The following is a 25262-nucleotide window of genomic DNA, read 5'->3' as shown; positions in this document are numbered from 1 at the left end:
GTCTTTTATCCAAAAAAGCAATTATATGTTCTTATTATTTTATTTAGCCTTATAAGACAAAATTCATGGGATCACAAAGAGTCGGACATGACTGAGCAACTGAACTGAACTGATAAGACAAAAGATAGTATATGAAAGAAAAATTAATGTGCTGATATCCACTCATCAGAAGCCCATTTTTAAATAAATGCTTGTTATAATATATCTTAAGAAAACTTCTGTGACACTGCCTCAATACATTATTTGAGCTTTGGCATGTCTTAGCCACAAAAATGTTGGGAACTAATGATCTAGACAGTGGAATTTTGCACCAAGTAACCTTATATTATCACTGATTAAAAACAGTCAGGGAAAAAAATAAATAAATAAATAAAAACAGTCAGGGTAAATGTATAATGCAGTGCTCTGTGCCTTATTTTAGTCCTGATCTCCCTTATCCTTTTTAGTATGCCTTCAAGACAGTGTATTGGCTTTTTGGAAACACGGAATGCAGGGTAAAAGCTTCAAATCAGATGAGGTAAGATTTCTCTATCTCCAGTGATTCTCACTAAAGATTTTAATTGTTGCAATATTCATTTTATGCATTTTCTCTCTGAACCAACATTGCTATGTTTAGTGCCTTTAGTGCCGGTAGAACAAAATTGCCAGTGTTTTCCCTTCAAAAAATATCCAGTTTTGTATTTATTCTCAGTGGCCAAAGGAATAGTCAAACATGAGTTTACACAATTTCAGTCCTCTTATTTGTAATTTATAAATATGGTCACTAAGCATGGTCACTAAGCTTACTAAACTTTTCTAAAGGTAATAAGCCTTCTCTATAGTCTACAACTGTGGAGCTTCTTTCTTAATATTATATTTAAAATTCTAAGTTAATATGTGTTGAATCACAGGACTAAGGAAAATCTAAGAAAATTTGCTCACTAAGTATTTATTGCGTACCATATACATTTAGGATGCTGTTGTTATTATAGCATTGAAGACATAATGAATATAATTATGAATAATATCAAACCCTTGTGATGTCTATGTTCCAGGCACTTTACAAATATTAGTTTATTGAAGGCAAGTAGAATAGTAGGGTTTTTAAGTACCATTCAAAGTAAGGTTGGGCTCCCCTGGTGGCTCAGACAGTAAAGAATCCACCTGCAATGTGGGAGACCTGGGTTTATTCCCTGGGTTGGAAAGATCCCCTGGAGGAAGGCATGACAGAGTAAGATTAGATATTGTTCATATTCCCTATTTTACAGGCAGAGAAGTTAAGTAACTTAACGAGAGTTACAGAGCTAGTTCAGTGGCAGAGCCTAGATGTGAAGGGTTTTCAAAAATCTCTTCTACTGAGATCATCAGGATACATTTCATGTAGGAGATAGGACTTAGGCTCCCACCTTAAGAGATTAATTCTAGCAAAAATGTTTCCCATTTGTGTGAGTACCTATGTAGTTCTTTTACACCAAGGTCTCACAAATTTATGGACTTATAACTATTCCCACCTCTTATATGAGTGCAGAATTAGAATGCTACCAAGTAAAAATGACATAAATCAGCTGTCTTCAGTTTATCTAGTTACTGACCTATGTCACTAAATGTCACCAGAATGCTGCATTTAATGAAGCCTACAGGCCTCTTTACTGTCATAAGATTAATTGTCCTTAAGTGCTATTTTCATTATGTCAGTCCTGTGGTTAGAAATCTGTAGAATATACTTCACTGTCAGTTCAGGTCGGTCGCTCAGTCATGTCCAACTCTTTGTGACCCCAGGGACTGCAGCATGCCAGGCCTCCCTGTCCATGACCAACTCCCGGAGCTTATTCAAACTCATGTCCATCAAGTCAGTGATGCCATCCAACCATTTCATCCTGTCGTCGCCTTCTCCCACCTTCAGTCTTTCCCAGCATCAGGGTCTTTTCCAGTGAGTCAGTTCTTCACACCAGGTGGCCAAAGTATTGGAGTTTCAGCTTCAACATCAGTCCTTCCAGTGAACATTCAGGACTTATTTCCTGCAGGATGGACTGGTTGGATCTCCTTGCAGTCCAAGGGACTCAAAAGAGTCTTCTCCAACATCACAGTTCAAAAGCATCAATTCTTCGCTGCTCACCTTTCTTCATAGTCCAACTCTTACATCCATACATGACTACTGGAAAAACCATAGCCTTGACTAGACGGACGAACCTTTGTTGACAAAGTAATGTCTCTGCTTTTTAACATGCTGTCTAGGTTGGTCATAACTTTTCTTCCAAAGAGTAAGCATCTTTTTAATTTCATGGCTGCAGTCACCATCTGCAGTGATTTTGAAGCTCAAGAAAATAAAGTCTGCCACTGTCTCCACTGTTTCTCCATCTACTTGCCATGAAATGGTGGGACCGGATGCCATGATCTTAGTTTTCTGAATGTTGAGCTTTAAGCCAACTTTTTCACTCTCCTCTTTCACTTTCATCAAGAGGCTCTTTAGTTCTTCTTCACTTTCTGCCATAAGGATGATGTCATCTGCATATCTGAGGTTACTGATTTTTCTCCCGGCAGTCTTGATTCCAGCTTGTGCTTCATCTAGCCCAATGTTTCTCATGATGTACACTGCATATAAGTGACAGCCCACTCCAGTGTTCTTGCCTGGAGAATCCCAGGGATGGGGTAGCCTGGTGGGCTGCTGTCTATGGGGTCGCACAGAGACGGACACGACTGAAGCGACTTAGCAGCAACAGCAACAAGCACAGTGACAATATACAGCCTTGATGTACTCCTTTTCCTATTTGGAACCAGTCTGTTGTTCCATGTCCAATTCTAACTGTTGCTTCCTGACCTGCATACAGAGATTAGAAAGTCTTCCTCAGTGATCAGTGCAAAGAAATAGAGGAAAACAACAGAATGGGGAAGACTAGAGATCTCTTCAAGAAAATTAGAGATACCAAGAGAACATTTCATGCACAGATGGGCTCGATAAAGGACAGAAATGGTATGGACCTAACAAAAGCAGAAGATATTAAGAAGAGGTGCAAGAATACACAGAAGAACTACACAAAAAAAGATCTTCATGACCCAGATAATCACGATGGTGTGATCACTCACTTAGAGCCAGACATCCTATAATGTGAAGTCAAGTGGGCCTTAGGAAGCATCACTACGAACAAAGCTAGTGGAAGTAATGGAATTCCAGTTGAGCTATTTCATATCCTAAAAGATGATGCTGTGAAAGTGCTGCACTCAACATGCCAGCAAATTTAGAAAACTCAGCAGTGGCCACAAGACTGGAAAAGGTCAGTTTTCATTCCAGTCCCTAAGAAAAGCAATGCCAAAGAATGCCCAAACTACTGCACAATTGCACTCATCTCACACGCTAGCAAAGTAATGCTCGAAATTCTCCAAGCCAGGCTTCAGCAATACATGAACCGTGAACTTCCAGATGTTCAAGCTGGATTTAGAAAAGGCAGAATAACCAGAGATCAAATTGCCAACATCCGCTGGATCATCGAAAAAGCGAGAGAGTTCCAGAAAAACATCTGTTTCTGCTTTATTGACTATGCCAAAGCCATTGACTGTGTGGATCACAATAAACTGTGGAAAGTTCTTAAAGAGATGGGAATACTTCACTACATCAAATGTGAATTCTGCTTCTTCTGCTAAGTCATCTTGCTTACCTTTTTCTTTTTGGTTTTGCTCTCATCCTTCAATTTGGGCCTAGCTAGAAGGAAATGGCAACCCACTCCAGTGTTCTTGCCTGGAGAAACCCAGGGACGGGGAAGCCTAGTGGGCTGCCGTCTATGGGGTCACACAGAGTCAGACACGACTGAAGTGACTTAGCAGCAGCAGCAACAGAATGATCATAATGTAATATTCAGCCACTCCAGTCCACAGTGATTGGAACATTTCTGAACTTAATACTCTGAAAATCAACTCCACTTAGTATAGCACCAGATTTATTTTCTTGATTCAAGTTCATTAGTTCCAGGACTTGCCTGGTGGCTCAGAATGGTGGTAAAGAATCCACCTGCCAGTGCAGGAGACACAGATTCAACCCCTGATCTAGGAAGATCCTACATTCCATGGAGCAGCTAAGCCCATGTGCCACACCTACTGAGCCTGTGCTCTAGAGCCTGCGAGCCACAACTCCTGAAGCCCGCATGCCCTAGAACCCGTGCTGCAAAACAGAAAAAGCCACCACAGTGAAAAGAATGTGTAACTAGGGAGTAGCCCCCTGTTCACCACAACTAGAGAAAAGCCCACACAACAGCAAAGACCCAGCACAGCCCCCAAAAATGAAATAACATTTTTTTATTTTTAATACTTATTTTATATTTACATTGTCATAGTTTGGATTCCTCCAAAAGCTGACCCTGAAAGAAGGATCCAAGTGGCAAGTAGTTTATTTGTGAGTAGATACCAGAAAACAAGTGGTAAAGTGAGGACTGTAAGACGGAGAAAGGCAGAAAGCCAACAAAAGCATATTTAATAAATCCCATAGGGACTACTGAGGGACAGTGTGGGACATACCTCAGATTTAGCTCACTCTAAGATGGAGACACAAGTGTGTTTACACACCGGCTGCTGGCCCCTGTTAGTGAAGAGTTGCCCCCAGAAGTATAAACTACCCACACTTTGGAATAGTAGCTGTGCCTGTCTGAGCACTTTCTTTAGTTTTGGAGAAGACAGAGCAGAGGAATACCACCAGTACACAGATGAAAGACACTGGTGCATGGGAGTCTGTCGGAGCTCTGCTGAAATCAGGTGGGCCATGGGACGCTACCTCAAGCATCTGCGCTGTAGGGGCTGTGCAGTCTAGCAGACTTATATTCAAATCTTGGCTCTCCCAAGTTACATTAGTTCTCTGAGTCTTTAATAATAGGGGAATGATAGTACATATCATAAAGAGTTCTAAGTAAAGTGCCTGGCCCATACCCCATACATGATGATTTGTTTCTAATAATAAGCAGTTCAGAAAAACTTAACTAAAATTTTTTCCATTTGAAGAATGGAATCAAAAACTATCAAAAACTATGATTCTGATCAATAATTGCTCTAGCTAAATGATTTTTAAATTATTATTTAAATAATATGGGGAATAAGATATTACTGATGGGTGTTTTCTCTCATAGGTTACCCAGGAGATTTCAGATGAAACAAGAGTTTTCCGCTTATTAGGATCAGACAGGTAATAGTTTGGTTGTTTTATTACCAAAGGAGTTCAGCAATTGTATTTTTATTTACACTGTCACCTCTGATTATATTTCAAACAAAACTCTTTTTTTCAATGTGTTTATTTATTTTCTTGAAGTAGGTTGGTTTAGAATATTTATGTTTCATATGTGCAGCTGTGTATTTCTAGTTCTGCACTGTTCAGTGTGCTCACCACCAGAAGCTCAGTTTCCTTCCATCAGCGCACAGTGGACCCCGTTTACCCGTTTCGCTCTCCCTCCACCCCTACCTCTTCCCTCTGGTAGCCACTCTGCATTTACGTGTTTGTTTTTGTTTGGTGTTTTCACTTATTTTTGTGTATGTTAAATGAAACTCTTAGAAGCCTCAGAATCTTAGAGAAATTTCCCCGTATCTTTATTAAGAGAGAAATATTTTAATTAGTCAGTTAAGGAAGCTTTCATTAGTGTGTGAGGATCATGATTCTAGAGATAGTTACTCTCAGCCCAGGCAGAATGTGTTAACACAGATATCTGTGTCCCTAGTTGCATGATACATTTGTGGGTCTTTTATCATTTCTTCCTGGCATGTTAACTTCTGTTAACTGTTACTGCATAAATCCAACGGAATGTGCACCTTGTGACTTTAACTTTATATATCAGAAGATATTTGACTCAGTCTCTGAGCTCGTTCTAAAGCAGAAGGAATTATGTGGTCTCTGTGATCAAAGTGAAAGATAGGTTCTAAAACTATGCCCTCTTATGAAAAAAACTTATACCTTTTGTTCTTCAGAATCTATATTGTATACCTCTACAATGAGTAAAATACCTATTTTTTCCACCAAGAGTTGTTAACTGCAGCAAAAGATCAAGACCTCTGGTCTTCAAGTTCAGTCTAGTCACAATCATTGCTTAAATATTATACACTTAAGGGGAGAATTGGAGTTATACCTCCATAAAAATTTTAAAGAGACTTTTTTAAGGAGAAAAAGGATTTTGGGGAAATGACAGCTACCTTAGTAGTAAAGGGAAGTCCACAGAGCATGGCAACTAGTCCTGCAAAGAAAGAATTTGAAGACCATCTGGTAAATGACTCTAGAATGGGAGGCTCTTTCCTTCTCCAAAAGGAAGGGCTGACAAAAGAATTGTACATCATCCAGTGATCCTGGCACTCCAGTAAAATACAGTAAGAGAAAGTTCCTTTTCATAGAGGATAGGTGTCAGAAGGCATTTCTTATAGTTACTTGTTTCCTTCCTACTCCTCCCTCTAGAATTTTCTCTTTCACCTATTCCCTTTTTTGTCTATATTGTTTTTCCATTTTCTGTCACTGTTTGCCCTAAAAAACTACTTTTCTCAAACCATTGCCTTGTCCTGGTTATCTTCTTACTTGAGAATCTCCTTGATTTTAAGATATGTATCGTAACCAAAGTTTTTGTCTTAATTTTTAAAGAGATTTGTTACACTATATTGTTTAAATATAGGTATTAGTGTCTAGGAGGAAAGAAAACTAACTATAGAATATTAATAATGGGCAGTTGAATTATGGGTAATTTTATTTTCCCCTTCTGTTTTTTATAATGCATAATTCAAGTATATATAACTTTTCTGTTGTTTTCATTTAAAAGGTAATAATATGCTAGTTGTAGGAAATTTCTGCACTAGAAAAATGCACAGTATTATGCAACTCCCCGCTCGCATTTCCCTTTCTAGACTTTTTTCTCTGCATGGGCATATTATTTTTTATTTTGTTCTCAAACCTATCTTCCTACAGTTTAGAACCTATGATAATGACACTTGATTGGTTTTTGGGTTTTCTTCCTATTGGTCCTTTCATTGAACTCTTTCCCTGCCCTTGCTCCAGCGACAAGGGAGATGGCCCCACTTCATAGTTTTTAAAACTATTCTTTTCAGATATCTTAAAGAACTGTGTGAGTAGGTATCTCTTAAAACTCCATTTTATTCTCTTAACCCTTCCTCCAGCCCCTTGTTGTTCATGTATATTCTAAAGCTTTATTATACTTTTGTTTACATGTATGAGTAAGCAAATTTGATTTGGGTTAAAATAAGATGAGACTCTCCTGAAACATTTTCAGTATTTTTGATATCTCAGTTGGTAAAGAATCCCCCTGCAGTGCAGGAGACTCCAGTTTGATTCCTGGGTCGGGAAGATTCACTGGAGAAAGAATAGGCTACCCACTCCAATATCCTTGGGCTTCCCTTGTGGCTCAGCTTGGTAAAGAATCCCCCTGCAATGCAGGAGACTCCAGTTTGATTCCTGGGTCGGGAATATCCGCTGGAGAAAGGATAGGCTACCCACTCCACTTCTTGGGCTTCCCTTGTGGCTCAGCTTGGTAAAGAATCCCCCTGCAATGCAGGAGACCTGGGTTCGATCCCTGGGTTGGGAAAATCCCCTGGAGAAGGGAAAGGCTACCCACTCCAGTATTCTGGCCTGGAGAATTCCATGGACTACATGGGGACACAAAGAGTTGGACACAACTGAGCGACTTGCACTTTAACTTTCACATTCATAAATCCATCAATTCTTACTCAGTTTTGTTTTTAAGCTATAAAACATAAAGCTTAATTTGACTATCTGTTATCTCTGTAATCTTGTGTGAACATGAACAGTGATATTCTTCTCTCCCAGTTTGATGTTAGTATTTGAAGATAAAATCTCTTTTCTTACTCTAACGAGATTTTTGTTTTGATTTAATTGCAGGGTTGTTGTTTTGGAAAGTAGACCAACAGAAAATCCTACTGCACACAGCAATCTTTACATCTTGGCTGGACATGAAAATAGTTACTAAGCAACAGAAACTGGTCTCAAATGACAGGAAAATGAATATACTCCACTGAAAGGAAAAATATCTTGAGGAAATTCAGTACAAACTATACTATGATTTGCTTTAATTGTTATGAGTTATATCTCAAATGATCTGTACTTTAAGGTAGGATTCAATATTTTCTGTAGCTGGAAACAGCTATTCTATCTCTTGCCACTATGTGGTGGTTTTTTTCAAGTTTGCTTAATAAAAGCTATGAGACAAATAGTCCTCTAGTTCCAGGAAACACAGTCTTTTAAAAAAAAAATAATGTTTGTAACAAGGGTGCCATTGATATTTTTAGATAACAACTTGTGATTATCTTCAGATAGGTAAATTTAGTGACAGTTTTCTCATTTTATACCATGTTTTATTCCTTCTTAATGAACATAATTTGATAAAGAAATTATCAGATAAGCCTTTCACTTTTACATTGGCCATTCTGTATGTTTTTGTAAAATAGAATATTTAATCCTTATTTATTAATCTCTTGCTGGAGTGGTGTAATGTATCTAACTTTTAGTAAAGGAGGGTTGCAGAGCAGCTTAAATTTTTTTATAATGTATAAAAATTTTGTTTACTTTTTAAGACTAGTACTTTGAGGGGTTAAAGGCTGTGTTTGGAGGTTCAGTACATACATGCAATTTTATTTAACACAAGTATTTTGTAATATTATTATCCAGAATTGCCTTAAAAGGGAGTTTTCTGTTTTCAACTACATATAGTTGTAGGGGGTCATACAGAAGATAATGATGATGGTCGAAATATTGTTAGAAGGAGTGTGTCTGTCTAGATGTGCCTACCGTGTGTATGTATTCTTGACAAGCAGTATAATATACCTGTGATTTTTTTTTACATTAGGGATAATGCATAAGAAATTAATCTTCATATATATTACCATCCCTAATGTAGAGGGGGAAAGTATTTAACTGCCCATGATATATATTTTACATATACTATGCCAGAGGAGAAAATGTAAAGCAACTACACATGTATTCTTCAGTTTTTTACCATACATAGATCTTCATTTTGAGTAGGTTTAAGAAAAAAAATCTTTAAATGAAATTTAATTCCTGATGGGATAGTATAAAATAAGTATTATAAAAACTAGTATTCTAAAGATAGGAAAGGATAGGGCCATTCTTGAGTTTTCTTCCTTTCTGCTATTGTTAATATTAAAAATTAAAGCATCACATTGGTACCTATTATCTTAATATGTTTAACAGTTACCTTTGAGATGATGAACAAGGGGTTAATAGTAACAAAGTATGGATTCTTTTTGAGCAGGTCCTTGAGAGGAAGACAGTGTAACTATCTCATTCAGTCTGTAGTGATCCCACATAGTAGGTATGATCATCATCTCCATTTTTCAGATGAGGAAATAAGGGGTTAGCAAGGTTGAGACTTACCCAGTTCACACAGCAAGTTAGTGATTGAGCCAGACCATGAGTCTTGTGACTCTGTTCCTTTTGCTATGCAATATGCAAACAATAAAATGTTATGCAAATGAAATATATAAAGTTCTGTCCTTTTAAAATGTATATATGATTTCAGTAAGTGTGTCACTGTTTATTTTGGTTATGTTAAATGGGGCCTCTGGACTGAAGGACACTGGATACGATAGATGTCAGGGAGTCCTACACAAAACAGGAAATAGTCATGTTGTGTTTACAAAGACCAACATCCTCCTCCTCTCTGAATCCTGGCTGCCAGATCTTCCCATCCAACAATATTGGAAGAATCTTCTCTGTGCCATCTGACCAGTGCAAATGAAAAGACCTAAACAGATCCTGACATCAGACATGGCCTGGCTAAACTGCCCAGCTGGGTAACTCTACAATGAAAATCATAGTTAATGTGCCCACCACCTCACGCATGCATCCGGACTTGCAGTTATTCTTTTAGTCCCATGCTATTAAAAATGATTAAACAACCAGGAGTTATGAAACATCCAAAGAAGCCTCTTACATGAGAGAGAGCAAACAATTAGGGGAAAAGCACCTAAAGGAAATAGACTATGAAGAAAGAAAAAAAACGTCAAAAGAAAAAGTATTTTTGGAAAGATGAATTTGCAACTATGAATCAGGAGTTCAGTTCAGGTCAGTCACTCAGTCGTGTCCGACTCTTTGCAACCCCATGAACTGCAGCACGCCAGGCCTCCCTGTCCATCACCAACTCCCAGAGTCCACCCAAACCCATGTCCATTGAGTCGGTGGTGCCATCCAACCATCTCGTCCTCCGTCGTCCCCTCAATCTTTCCCAGCGTCAGGGTCTTTTCAAATGAGTCGGCTCTTCACATCTTGTGGCCAAAGTATTGGAGTTTCAGCTTCAACATCAGTCCTACCGGTAAACACCCAGGACTGATCTCGTTTAGGACTGGTTGGATCTCCTTGCAGTCCAAGGGACTCTCAATAGTCTTCTCCAACACCACAGTTCAAAAGCATCAATTCTTCAGCTTTCTTTATGGTCCAACTCTCATACATGACTACTGGAGAAACCATAGCTTTGACTATACGGATCTTTGTTGGCAAGTAATGTATCTGCTTTTAGGATTCAATCTGTGATGATGTTATTTCTATGCAAAAACTTACCTAAGGTTGAAATCAAACCAAAAATTTCCAGGTATTAACTCCAGGAAACCAAAATGTTATATAGGAAAGAAAAGGTAAATTGTGACCAGTGGCTGAATGCCCTAAAAATGTTAACAGTAAATAATAATCTGCTGCTGCTAAGTCACTTCAGTCGTGTCCGACTCTGTGCGACCCCATAGACGGCAGCCCACCGGGCTCCCCTGTCCCTGGGATTCTCCAGGCAAGAACACTGGAGTGGGTTGCCATTTCCTTCTCCAATGCATGAAAGTGAAAAGTGAAAGTGAAGTCGCTCAGTCGTGTCCAACCCTCAGCAACCCCATGGACTGCAGCCTTCCAGGCTCCTCCATCCATGGGATTTTCCAGGCAAGAGTACCAGAGTGGGGTGCCATTGCCTTCTCTCAATAATAATCTAAACAAGTATATAACATAATTATATTGAGAGAGGATACGGTGGTGTGGAGGTAAAGTGGAAGAGTGGAAATCAACAGAAAATTAAAAATTAAGCAACTTATTCAGTGACATGGAAATAAAATAATCTTCTAAAAAAGAAGGAAAAAGGTTTCTGAAGATAGATGCGGAGGGGCGTGCTTTTTTGTGTGTGTGTGTGACAAACTTATAGGACTATTCAGTTATTTATGTGCGTGCCTACAGTTTTTTTAATGTAAGAGAAATCTTTAAGTAAAAGCATGTTTCTGTTACATGACAGAAACAATATGAATAAACATACAAATTCAGCTTCTTATACTGTACCTTACACATAGTATGTGTGTATTAGTCACTCAGTCGTGTCCATCCAAGTCTTTGCAACCCCATAAACTCTAGCTCAGCAGGCTTCTCTATCCATAGGGATTCTTCAGGCAAAAATACTGGAGTGGGTTGCCATTCCCTTCTCCAGGGGATCTTCCCAATCCCAGGGATTGAACCTGGGTCTCCCACATGGCAGGCGTCTGAGCCACCAGGGAAGCCCTTACGCATAGTAGGTATTCCATAAATATGGACTATAGCTAATGTATGCATAGTGTAGAAGAAGGCCAGTAATTGGGGGGGCAGGGTGGGAAACTGGTTAAGTAAATCTAGAAGGTCTTGTGACAGAAAGCATTTTTATCTTTTTTTTTTTTTTTTGGCTAAACCTCCTGTCCAGCCTTCTCACCCACTGCTCCATTAAGCACCTTGGAACACTGGCCCATAGAGGTCATGATCATTCCACCTTCATTGCTTGACTCATAATAGCTCTCCCATCTGAAATTATGATTTTTCACCAAAAATTTTAATTCTTTATTTCACTCAAGGCACTGGGTTTACTCCACACAAGCCCTAACTTTTACATGACACTTCTGTTTATTTTCTGTTTTCCAGAATTTCTACAGCACATGTAGATTATACATCTCAACATAATACTCAGTTGTCACATACTGGCCAAACTTACTTAGCACTAACTCCTTACCTTAGGCAAATTACCCAACCTCTCCAGGCTTCCATCTCCTTATCTGTTGATTGGAGATCATGGCCACTTTATATGGTTGTTAGGAGGGTTAAGTGAGATCCTTAGCATTTAAGTTTCCTGCTTATGGGAAGGAAAAAGGAAAAAGCTGACTCCCCTGTTTTTCACTAGAAAGTTCACTAAAGGCATAAAGAGTGCATTTTCATTCTTTAGTTATATTCCTCTCAGTATGTCTCTCATTGGTAGACTCATGGAGATCTTTAAATTCTGCTCTTTCAAGTTCCTTGCATGTTTTTTCATTAGAAAAATAGTCAGTACCTTGTGTCAAAGATTCAGGACACTCTTCCATACCAAACATAGCAGCAAGCATCATTTTAAGTTTTACTGAGAATCTCAGACTGTTCTTAATGGATCTTACTTAGGAGAAGACTTAAGAAACATTTGTTAAAAGCTACTGTATTGACATTAGGAATGAATCAAATATTCTCACTCTCACCACTTGTTATTCATTGTACTGGAGGTCCTACCTAGTCAGTTCAATAAAAGAAATCTAAGAAAAAAATAAAAGATTTGGAAAGGAATAAAAATGCCATTATTTGCAAGTAAACTGTCAGAACTGTCAATATAAAAACAATTATATATGCATATACCTGTAATAGACAGAAAATGAAATTTTAGAAGGATACCATTTACAATATAGAAAATCATCAAATGTCTAAGAAAATGAGATGGAAGGTCTCTATACTTCACAGCTGTCACTGTGGACACCAGGGCCATACACGGAGGAAAGGTCACATGAGGACACGGCAAGAAGGCAGGCATCTGCAAGCCAAGGCGAGAGGCCTCGAGGGAAGCCAACCCTGCTAACACCTTGTTTTCAGACCTTTAGCCTCCAGAACTGTGAGACAATGAATTTCTGTCCTTTAAAAAAATAAAACTCTATCACTGAAAAGAATTGGGACCTAAATCCAGATTATGCCATGTTGCTGAATTAGATTTGATATTATAAAAATGTTAGTTGATTGAAAGATTCTGTGTCATACAAGCAGATACTTTATGAAAATTAACAAGTTGATTATAAATTACATAAAAGGCAAAGGGCTAGGAATACCCAAGGCAATCTTGAAAAAGAAATTTGGGGATCTTTACCAGATTTCAAGAGTTATGATAAAGTTGCTGTAGCGACTAAGAAGAGTGACATTGGCATGAAAATAAAAAATGAAATACAACTGAGAGTCTAGAAACAGACCCACATTTAGTCACCTTATGTATAATAGATACACTGCAGTGGAGTAAAAGAAAGGATAGCCTTTTCAATAAATTCTATTGAAAATTTATTGAAAACAATAATGGAAAATCAGATGAATCTTGACTGCAGCTTCACTCAACAAAAATAAATACCAAGTAGATTTTAAATCATCTAAAATATATAAAACTATAATCCTTTTAAAATAAAACATAATATCTTCATGAACTTGGGGTAAACAAAGATTTTTCTAAACAGATCATTAAGACTTTGGCTATAAAAGAAAAAGTTGATAAAATTGACTTAATTAAAATTAAGATGCTCTAAGAACTGTGGTGTTGGAGAAGACTCTTGAGAGTCCCTTGGACTGCAAGGAGGTCCAACCAGTCCATCCTAAAGGAGATCAGTCTCGGGTGTTCATTGGAGGGACTGATGTTAAAGCTGAAACTCCAATACTTTGGCCACCTGATGAAGAGAGCTGACTCATTGGAAAAGACCCTGATGCTGGGAAAGATTGAAGGCCAGAGGAGAAGGGGACGACAGAGGATGAGATGGTTGGATGGCGTTACTGACACAATGGGCATGGCTTTGGGTGGACTCCGGGAGTTGGCGATGGACAGGGAGGCCTGGCATGCTGCGGTTCATGGGGTCGCAAAGAGTCGGACGCGACTGAACTGAACTGAACTGAAGGACACCTTTACAAGAATGAAAAGACAAGCCACAAAATGGAAAAATGGTTTGCATTACATATATGCACAGAAGACCTACCCAGAAGATATAAAGAAGTAAGGCAGAAAACCCAATGAAAAAATGGGCAAAGGATTTTGAACAAGTGCTCCACAAAAGGTAACATCCATGTAGTCAATAAATATGTATTCACTTCCTTATCAGGGAAATGCAAATTTAAAATCCAGTACTTTACACATTCACTGAAATGGAAAAAAAATATAAAACCAACTACAATGAAATTGTGAAGAAACTGGGTTGTTGCACATTGCTAGTGGGATGATGCAAACTTTAGAAAACAGTTTGGCAGTTTCTTAAAAATGTTAAACAGATTCACCATACAACCCAACAATTCCACTACTGGTTATCTGCCCTAGAGAAAACATGTCCATACAAAAGTCTTGTATGTAAATCTCCATAGAAGTGTCACACGAGTGTATGTTTCTCGGTTCTTTGTCTCGTCACAACAAAGATTTGGAGTGACGGACATTAAAGCCTCCTCGGCGTGTCACAGCTCTCGGGTCTTGGATAGACCGTGTTACAGCTCTCAGGTTTTGAATGGACCGTGTTATAGCTCTTAGACAAATCAGTGTTACAGCTCTATTCTGTTTAGAAGATAGCAGGAAAATCCAACTTCGAGGCGTGAGGGCACGTCAATCCAAAGACAGGAGGAGAAGAGCGCCCCAGCGCGGCGGGCGGGTGGGCGGGGTTGGGGGTGGGGGTTGGGGGGGAGCTAGCTCTGGCTCCTCTATATGTTTATCTCTCTCTGGGCCGTCCTGTGTAAATTGGACCAGCCAGGAGTATTGTTTGTTTTACCTGAGGTCCTCACTTCGGTCCTCGGACCTTCTTTTGTTTTATTTTCGCGGGCTTTTCCCTTCCTTGTCTTTTAGCCACCGCCATTTTGGACTCCTTTTCCCTATTCTACCTACCTAACAAAAGCAACCCAAATAATCCACCAACTCGTAAATTAGTCATACGTATGCAATGGAACACTGTTCGGCAATGAAAATGAACAAAGTGCTGATCCATGATACAACATGGATGAACCTTAAAAACATGTTAAGAATGGAAGAAATCAGTCACAAAAGATCACGTATTTTAACAATCCTATTTATATGAACTGTCCAGAAAAGGTGGTCCATAGAGACAGAAAGGAGACTATTGTTCACATGAGGCAGGCGTTAAGGGTGAAGAATGACTGTGAATGGGCATGAGGTTTCTTTTTGAGATGATAAAAATATTTTAAAATTAGATTGTGATGATAGTTGCATGACTGTAAACTAAAAACTATTTATTTACAGACCTAAAATGACTAAATTTTATGGTATATAAAATGTACCACAATAAAACCACACAGAGAACATCCAAAGGATCAATAAACCCTTCAAAAGGTATTAACTTTATTCGTTACCAGAGAAATTAAAACAGTAATGCTGCTACAAAATAAAGTCACACTGCAGTACCATTATACAGCCCCAGAATGACTAAAATGAAATAGCACAGAATGAAGTGTTCATGAGGGTATGGAGCAACTAGAACTCTCATACACTGTTCATTGGAGTGTAGATTGGTGTTACCAAGTTGAAAAACTAAAGATGAACAGACACACCTTAAAATCCAGCATTTCCAACCCTAGATTTGCAGATTCACCTGCAAACAGATTCACCAAAAGACACATAAGACTGTTCACAGCAGCATTATTCATGGTCACCAAAACTTAGGAATAACACAAATGTCCATTGATACGAAAAAAGATAAGTTGTGGTATATTCACAGCTCAAAATGTCAATACTACAGAACCATCAAAAAGAATGAACTACTGAAGGCAACATGGATTTCAATACTCCGGAATTTAAGTTCTTTGTAAGAACTCAGACATTAGGTGTATACTGTATAATTTCACTTAATTGAAGTTCAAGAACAGGCAAACTATAGTATTAAAAATCAGGATGGTTACCTTTGAGGAGGAGTGAGGGAATAATGATTGATATGGGACATGAGGGGATGCTTTTAAGGTGCTGGGTTGTTCCCTTTTTCACTTCTAAGCACCTGTACACTCAAAATTGATGCAGTTTTTTCTGTATGTACTTCAATAAAAGCATTTATTAGAATCTGTGTCAAGACCTTTACTTGGGAGAAATACCTAATTTTAATCCTATGATATAGTTGTTCAGTTGCTAAGTCATGTCCAACTCTGTGACCCCATGGACTGTAGCACACCAGGCTCATCTGTCCTCCACTGTCTCCTGGAGTTTGCTCAAATTCATTGAATGCTGAACATGGTGATGCTATCTAGATCTAATCATCCCATCCTCTGCCACCCCCTCCTTTTGCATCAAGGTCTTTTTCCAGGGAGTTGGCTCTTCTCATTAGGGGACCAAAGTTTTGGAGCTTCAGCATCAGTCCTTCCAATGAATATTGAGGGTTGATTTCCCTTAGGATTGACTGGTTTGATCTCTTTGCAGTCCAAAGGACTCTCGAGTCTTCTCTAGCACCACAGTTTGAAAGCATCACTTCGGTGCTCAGCCTTCTTTATGGTCCAACTCTCACATCTGTGCGTGACTACTGGAAACACCATAGCTTTGACTATACGGACCTTTGTTGGCAAAGTGATACCTGTGCTTTTTAACACACTGTCTAGGTTTGCCATAGATTTCCTTCCATGGAGTAATTTCAAGGCAGCAGCGTCCATCCGCAGTGATTTTGGAGTCCCAAGAAAATACAGTCTGCCACTGTTCCCACTTTTTCCCCATCTATCTGCCATGAAGTGATGGGACTGTATGCCATGATCTTAGTTTTTTGAATGTTGAGTTTTAAGCCAGCTTTTTCACTCTCCTTTTTCACCCTCATCAAGGTTCCTGTTTTATAAGTGAGAAAACCAGAGGTCAGTCATTGTCACAAATTGGGTTTTCTAGAAGGAAACATCAAGATGGAATTAGAAGTGCATGAGATTAATTTTGGGAAATAACGTATGTGAAGACAGAACGGAGGGTGACCAGGGTAGGCAGGAAGACGTGGTGCAGAGTTGACAGGTGTGAAATCAAAAGGGGAGGAAGGAGGACTGGATAGAGCCTGGAACTGCAGTGCAGCTCTAAGAACATCTTGGCCCGTCAATGGGGAGCTCCAGAGCAAATACCCACTTAGAGGAATCCCAATGTGAAAAGGAAACCCATACACAAGAACCCAGTCATTAGCTGGAAGCAGCCCAGGGAAAGTTTGGCCAAAGCTGAGGTGAATTATGGAACTTAACTAATTTCTTGCAGCAGATTCTCTCTCAATGCCTCGCCCACACAGTTATTGAAAAGTTAGGATGAATCTTGTTTAAGTCCAGAGAGCCGCTTTATGCCTGCTTAAATGGGGCCTATCAAGTGTAGCTCAAATATCCAAGAAAACCATTTGAAAAGTATATATTTCTAAAGGAAACATAGTATTTGCAAAAATAAAGATAAGAGTAAAGGGCTTCCAGGCAGAGGAAGTTGTATCCAAAATAAACATCACTGAGAGTTACACTCCTGTATCAATGTTCTTTGGCTGTTTGTTGGTTGGTATGGATTGAATAAAAAGCTGAAAAATGGACTCAGAGAAGACCTAGAGGCAGTAGCCACTAAAGAGTTCCTTTGGGCCCTCAGAAAGAATCCACTTCAAAAGCCTTCTATAGTCTCCTTCATGCAGGAGTCAGGTTCATAGGGAAGAGAATGTTTGACCTAGGTTTGGTTATCCTTGGTCATAGGGGATGTGATGCCTTGAATAATAGTCCCACAGAGCCAGAAACCCAAAGCAGAAGAAGGAATGGATATTGGGCTTTTGACAAGAAGGAGAAATGGATGCTGGGCTGTTAAAAAAACCAGATGGCCTGTATAGTTATAAATAATCACTTCAGTTCAGTCGCTCAGTCATGTCTGACTCTTCGCAACATCATGGACTGCAGCACACCAGGCCTCCCTGTCCATCACCAACTCCTGGAGCTGATTCAAACTCATGTCCATCGAGTCGGTAATGCCATCCAACCATCCCATCCTCTGTCGTCCCCTTCTTCTTCCTCTTTCAGTCTTTCCCAGCATCAGGGTCTTTTCCAGTGAGTCAGTTCTTTGCATCAGGTGACCAAAGTATTGGAGTTTCAGCTTCAACATCAGTCCATCCAATGAATATTCAGGACTGATTTCCTCTAGGATGGACTGGTTGGATCTCCTTGCAGTCCAAGGGACTCTCAAGAGTCTTCTGAACATCACAGTTCAAAACCATCAATTTTTCGGCGCTTAGCTTTCTTTATAATCCAACTCTCATATCCATACATGACCACTGGAAAAACCATAGCTTTCACTATACGGACCTTTGTTGGCAAAGTAATGTCTCTGCTTCTTAATATGCTGTCTAGGTTGGTCATAGCTTTTCTTCCAAGGAGCAAGCGTCTTTTAATTTCATGGCTGCGGTCACCCTCTGCAGTGATTTTGGAGCCCAAGAAAATAAAGTCAGCCACTGTTTCTCCATCCATTTGCCATGAAGTGATGGGACCAGACGCCATGATCTTAGTTTTCTGAATGTTGAGTTTTAAGCCAACTTTTTCAACTCTCTTCTTTCACTTTCATCAATAGGCTCTTTAGTTCTTCTTCACTTTCTGCCATAAGTGTGGTGTCATCTGCATATCTGAGGTTATTGATATTTCTCCTGGCAATCTTGATTCCAGCTTGTGCTTCTTCCAGCCCAGCATTTCTCATGATGTACTCTGCACATAAGTTAAATAAGCAGGGTGACAGTATACAGCCTTGTTGTACTTCTTTTCCTATTTGGAACCAGTCTGTTGTTCCATGTCCAGTTCTAACTGTTGCTTCCTGACCTGCATACAGATTTCTCAGGAGGCAGGTCAGGTAGTCTGGTATTCCTATCTCTTTAAGAATTTTCCACAGTTTGTGGTGATCCACCCAGTCAAAGGCTTTGGTGTAGTCAAAGTAGATGTGCTTCTGGAACTCTCTTGCTTTTTCGATGATCCAATGGATGTTCGCAATTTGATCTCTGGTTCCTCTGCCTTTTCTAAATCCAGCTTGAACATATGGAAGTTCATGGTTCATGTACTGTTGAAGCCTGGCTTGGAGAATTTTGAGCATTTGCTAGAGTGTGAGATGAGTGCAATTGTGTGGTAGTTTGAACATTCTTTGGCATTGCCTTTCTTTGGGGTTGGAATGAAAACACCTTTTCCAGTCCTGTGGCCATGCTGAATTTTCCAAATTTGCTGGCATATTGAGTGCAGCACTTTCACAGCATCATCTTTTAGGTTGAAATAGCTCAACTGAAATTCCATCACCTCCACTAGCTTTGTTCGTAGTGATGCTTCCTAAGGCCTACTTGACTTCAGATTCCAGGATGTCTGACTTTACAGACCATTGATCACACCATCGTGATTATCTGGGTCATGAAGAGTATCTGGGTCTTTTTTGTATAGTTCTTCTGTGTATTCTTGCCACCTCTTCTTAATATCTTCTGCTTCTGTTGGGTCCTTACCATTTCTGTCCTTTATTGTGCTCATCTTTGCATTAAATGTTCCCTTGGTGTCTCTAATTTTCTTGAAGAGATCTCTAGTCTTTCCCATTCTATTGTTTTCCTCTCTTTCTTTACATTGATCACTGAGGAAGGCTTTCTTATCTCTCCTTGCTATTCTTTGGAACTTTGCATTCAGATGGGTATATCTTTCCTTTTCTCCTTTGCCTTTCACTTCTCTTCTTTTCTCAGCTATTTGTAAGGTCTTGTCAGACAACCATTTTGGCTTTTTGCATTTCTTTTTCTTGGGGATGGTCTTGATCCCTGCCTCCTGTACAGTGTCACAAACCTCCATCCATAGTTCTTCAGGCACTCTTGTCTATCATATCTAATCCCTTGAATCTATTTATCACTTCCACTGTATAAACGCAAGGGATTTGATTTAGGTCATACCTGAATGGTCTAGTGGTTTTCCCTACTTTCTTCAAGTCTGAATTTGGCAATAAGGAGTTCATGATATGAGCCACAGTCAGCTCCTGGTCTTGTTTTTGCTGGCTGTATAGAGCTTCTCTATCTTTGGCTGCAAAGAATATAATCAAGCTGATTTTGGTATTGACCATCTGGTAATATCCATGTGTAGAGTCGTCTCTTGTGTTGTTGGAAGAGGGTGTTTGCTATGATCAGTGCCTTCTCTTGGCAAAAGTCTCTTTGCCTTTCACCTGCTTCGTTTTGTACTCCAAGGCCAAATTTGCCTGTTACTCCAGGTATCTCTTGACTTCCTACTTTTGCATTCCAGTCCCCTATAATAAAAAGGACATCTTTTTTGGGTGTTAGTTCTAGAAGGTCTTGTAGGTCTTCATAGAACTGTTCAGCTTCTTCAGCATTACTGGTTGGGGCATAGACTTGGATTACTGTGATATTGAATGGTTTACCTTGGAAATGAACTGTTGTTTTTGAGATTGCATCCAAGTCCTGCATTTCAGACTCTTTTGTTGACTATGATGGCTACTCCATTTCTTCTAAGGGATTCCTGCCCACAGTAGTAGATATAACGGCCATCTGACTTAAATTCACCCGTTCCAGTCCATTTTAGTTCACTGATTCCTAAAATGTTGATGTTTACTCTTGCCATCTCCTGTGCGACCACTTCCAATTTGCCTTGATTCATGGACCTGAACATTCCAGGTTCCTATGCAATATTGCTTTGTTTTGCAGCATCACACTTTACTTCCATCAGCAGTCACATCTACAACTAGGTTTTGTTTTTGCTTTGGCTCTGTCTCTTCATTTTTTCTGGAGTTATATCTCCACTGATCTCCCGTAGCATATTGGGCACCTACCGACCTGGGGAGTTCATCTTCAGTGTCCTGTCTTTTTGCCTTTTCATGCTGATTATGGGGTTCTCAAGGCAAGTGGTTTGCCATTCCCTTCTCCAGTGGACCACGTTTTTTTCAGATTTCTCCACTATGACCCATCTGTCTTGGGTGGCCCTACATGGCATGGCTCATAGTTTCATTGAGTTAGACAAGGCTGTGGTCCATGTGATCAGTTTGGTTAGTTTTCTGTGATTGTGGTTTTCATTCTGTCTGCCCTCTTATGGAGGCTTATGGAAGCTTCCTGATGGGAGAGACTGACTGTGGGGGAAACTGGGTCTTGTTCTGATGGTGAGGCTTAAAATACAAACCCACTCACCAACTGTGAGTGAAATGGTTCATTAAATCATTATGATCTTCAACCACTAGCTCTTTTCTCAGTAATTTTGCTAAGTATAAGATTTAGCACATTCTAAATATGGCATTTAATTTAGGGTATTTAACTTCCTCCTTGTCATGTTTCTCAAATCTAAATCTTACTGGATTACTAACTTCGGTGTGATCATCTTGTTATGACTAGAGGACACAGACAATCCAGGTATCTATTAGTCACTGAGCACCTGCCAGGGCATCCCAGCCATTTGACATTTAAATGCTCCACACAAAGCACTGACTCTGCTGCCCAATATATATTTCTCAGTTTATGCTTTCTGAAAAACTCACAGTGGGTTTCAGTGTCCAATTCCATTCCTTAACGCTCACTTCCAAAGCCTCCAGGATCCCACAGCCTCTGTGCATCCTTGATCAAAGCTATTACTAATACTAAGTAATCGGTAGGCATTTCTGTTCTCTTAAGGATAAGAACAATGACATTTATGTTTGCATCCCCAGCATCTAACAGTTCCTGCCTCATAGTCAGTGAGCAGTAAATGTTTGTAGAATCAGACAACAATACGATGAACATTGTGTTGTCAGTAATGGGGTTACCTGCTCGTGAGTGTAACTCATTCATGGGTATAAGAAAATTTTTCTTTAGCTCGTAGCCTAGCTCCTACAAAATGCAGAAACATTAGAAAAATATGTCCGTTTTCTGAAAATGAGGGAAGTAGTGTGAGTTTTAGAATATAGAGCCTAGGTAGCTAGGCTCAGAGTCTAGGCAAAAAATTGTTTTAAAATATTGAACCTTGATACCTAGGCTCAGAATCTGGTTAGTCAGGGTCTAGGCAACATAACAGGAAACTCCAGTAGGTATTTTACTAGAGGAGAATTAAAAGAATTAACACAGGGAAATGTTAAACAGATATTAGAGGATTGAAAAGACAAAAGTAGGACATTAAAAACAGACAACTGCACTGCAAGAAGCAGTTATCAGTGATAGGGTTAGAGAAACGAAAGGGTAAAGTCTGCGATTACTAGAACCTGGGGAGGGGCTCAGAGAAGACCCACTGTATGAGAACTCTGGCCCTGGGGAGGGTCTGCTACCTGGCTGCCACGGTGCAGCAAGAGCTCAGAGGAAAGTCCCATGAAGTTGGGACTCAGACCTTAAGAGGAGCTGCTGCTGGTACCTTTGACCATGTGTAGTACTGACTCTGGAAGGGCTAAAAGAAGCAGGAGTTAAGGAGAACTTGCACAGTTAAGGAATATCAAGAAACAGGAAGGAGGCTTTTTCTCCTACTATCCATTCTCTAGTGTCTCCAGGAGGTCCGCCCTAACTGCAGTGGATTCTGGAATATACAGTTTGCAGACTTCTAGCCCCAGGATAAAAGGGTTAATTTGGAGCTGAAAACATTAAATAGGCAAATAATATAACTAGGGGCATTGTTTGACCTAGATTATTATGTAGGGGCCACTTTAAATATGATCCCCTAAAGAAGGAATAACATGTCATCTAAAACAATGAAAATGGCAAGAATGTCATTTATTATATGTGTCACATTCCCATAACAATATATTTTCTCCTATCAGTTAAGCTGGGATTTTATTTCATATTTTAAATGTATTTATTTTAGGCTTAGCTGAGCCCGTGCCCACGAGGGCTTTTCTTTGCGGGGAGTGAGGGCTGCTCTCTGGTTGTGGTGCTCTCTCATTGCAGCAGCCTCTCTTGTGGAGCAGGAGCTCTGGGTGCGCAGGCTTCAGCAGTTGCAGCATCCCGGCTCAGTAGTTGTGGCTCATGGCTGTGGAGCACAGGCTCAATAGTTGTGGCCACTGCCTTAGTTACCCCATGGCATATGGAATCTTCCCAGACCAGGAATCTAACCTGTGTCCCCTGCATTGGCAGGGAGATTCTTAACCCACTGGACCACCAGGGAAACTCAAAGTGGGAATTTTAAAAGCACTAAATGTAAGTGTAATGCTTTACACCTATTTTACTGTGGCCCTTTAAACAGAGCTTTTTAGGAAGACTTAAAAAAGGAAAGATATGTGTAATATTTATGGACAACTAATGTCTAAATAAATTCTCTGAAGATTACTTTTTCTTTTCATTTCCATGCAATTCTCTGTACTTTTATACCACTAAGTTTTAGCAGAGCAAGTTAAAACAGAAAGTTTCAGTATCTGGTAAAGCAAGAATGAATTAACAGTCTTGCCATATTTCTTACAGTTAATGAAATAGCATCTAATCCATTCTGATAAGCCAAAACACGGTTACTCAGATAGCCTGCTTTTTTATTGTGGTTCCACAAAGTCAATTGATAAGCTTAAACTGCTCTCAGCCTTAGAAAATGCACATGGATTCTAATGTCTAACATACAGCATATCCTTTGAGAAAGTCTTCCAACACTCAGCTTAATTGGGTATATTTGTATCAGTCCCCTATCATGGGTGTGGCAATGAACTACAGACTTGGAGAGATACAAACATGAGTAAAACAGTCAGTGAGCACAGTCTGATTTGAGATGGACATCGGCAAAACAGCTCTAATCCTGTTAGATTAGATGTTAGACATCGGCAAAACAGCTCTAAACTAGCAATGTAGTGGAGATTGTTTCCAGCTGAAAGATCTGTAAGAATTTTTGTACAATGTGACATTTAGACCTGCATCTTAAAGTTGGTTCCACTTTTTCTGAGACAAGTTGAAGAATGCTTTGCCAATGTCATCTCAATAATCTTTAATATTTATGGAGCATACTATGGCTCCCATTACTAAAGGAAGTGAAAGTGTTAGTCGCTCAGTCATGTCCAACTCTTTGCAAAGCTAAGTCTTGTTTTCCCAACTTGAAACAGTGTGTGTGTGTGTGTGTGTGTGTGTGTGTTAGATTAACACACGTATAGACTCTCCTTTATCAAACTGTCCCTGCTTGATCTTAAGACAGTAGTGATGGCAACAAGACTGTAAAAAACTTGCAGAATTTTTTTTAATTGTTGGTATTTCAATACATAACTCTCCAAAATGCAAATAACTTATAATACCACACTTGGCGCTTGCTTTTGTGGAATTGCCACACTGTATTCTAATTATATTTCTGTCTTGCCCTCTGGAATTAATGCCTGAGAACTGTATGTCAGTGAAACCTTGTATCTACAATATGGTACAGGAAACAGTTACTCAGTAACTGTCTCTATTTTTATTAGTAATTATTTCCCAAGAGAGAATTTCAAGATACTTAAGTAATTCACAAAATCTTAACCTTTATACCACTTATTCTTTAATGTTTCTACTGAGTCTCAGCTTACAGCAGCCCTTGCAGTCCAGTGCTCTTTCTATCAGTTTGATGTCCTTTGGCATCATTTTCTTCCCCCAAGAATTATTTGACACTCTTCCAAGGAACCAGAGAATTCCTGCTTTCTCCTTTCTGCTCCACACCAAAAATCTGCTCTCAAGAGCCTCCATTTATGGCAGCGTGATACTAGAGCTAGATGGTGGTTCAGCACCTCACCCTCCTTTTCGCAGAGGGGAGAGGCCAAGAGAGGGTAATCAACTGCCCAGGAATGTACAGTCAGTTACAAAGAGACAGGATTTGAACTCAGACCTCTTAATGTCCAAAGGAGCGCTCTTTCCAACATATGATGTGGCTTTGTATTAATATTAATATGCCTTAATATCCTAAAATAGCAGTCCCTTTTCAGATATTTGCCTTCTCTCAAGATCAGAAATTAAGCTAAAATAAGAACATGGAACTTTATTTTCAATATGATGCTGAGGGTGTCATAGAGCTCTTCTGAGGTTCCTAAAATTGTAACGTACAGCTGCCTCCATGTCAGCCTTACATCACACAGAAAATGACACATTTAGTTAAGAGAAGTAAGGATAACATCATTGGCATCTGCAATGTGCCAGACACTGTGTTACACATTTTCCGTATGGAATTTCATTTCAAGATAAGTCAATGAGGTAGCTATTACTATCTCTATATGTTTATAATATTTTATATAATATATAAATAAGGTAGAAAAGTGAAGTATATATTTCTCATGCTTGGTGGCTGTCTTTGAAAACACTTACTACATCAAAGTAACTTCCCACATTATGAATCCAAACTCTCTGAGGCAGAGTCCAAACTCCCTTTCCCAGCACCTTTGCAACGA

The 25262-nt window shown here is 39.4% G+C and overlaps 1 protein-coding gene across 1 annotated transcript in view; it reads left to right on the top strand.

Moving 5' to 3' along the window:
- The window catches only part of MAP4K5 (mitogen-activated protein kinase kinase kinase kinase 5), a 126573-nt gene extending 117115 nt beyond the window's left edge, over window positions 1–9458 (top strand). Inside the window, exons 30-32 of the mRNA XM_061430948.1 lie at window positions 447–517; window positions 5088–5143; window positions 7844–9458. Of these exons, the coding sequence (XP_061286932.1) occupies window positions 447–517; window positions 5088–5143; window positions 7844–7931 (215 nt within the window). The 3' untranslated portion in view covers window positions 7932–9458. The remainder of the gene's footprint in view (window positions 1–446; window positions 518–5087; window positions 5144–7843) is intronic.
- The last annotated feature ends 15804 nt before the right edge of the window (window positions 9459–25262 follow it).

This window comes from Bos javanicus, chromosome 10 (assembly GCF_032452875.1).
Source record: "Bos javanicus breed banteng chromosome 10, ARS-OSU_banteng_1.0, whole genome shotgun sequence".
Taxonomy (NCBI): domain Eukaryota; kingdom Metazoa; phylum Chordata; class Mammalia; order Artiodactyla; family Bovidae; genus Bos; species Bos javanicus.
This window is presented reverse-complemented; position numbering and strand designations above follow the sequence as displayed.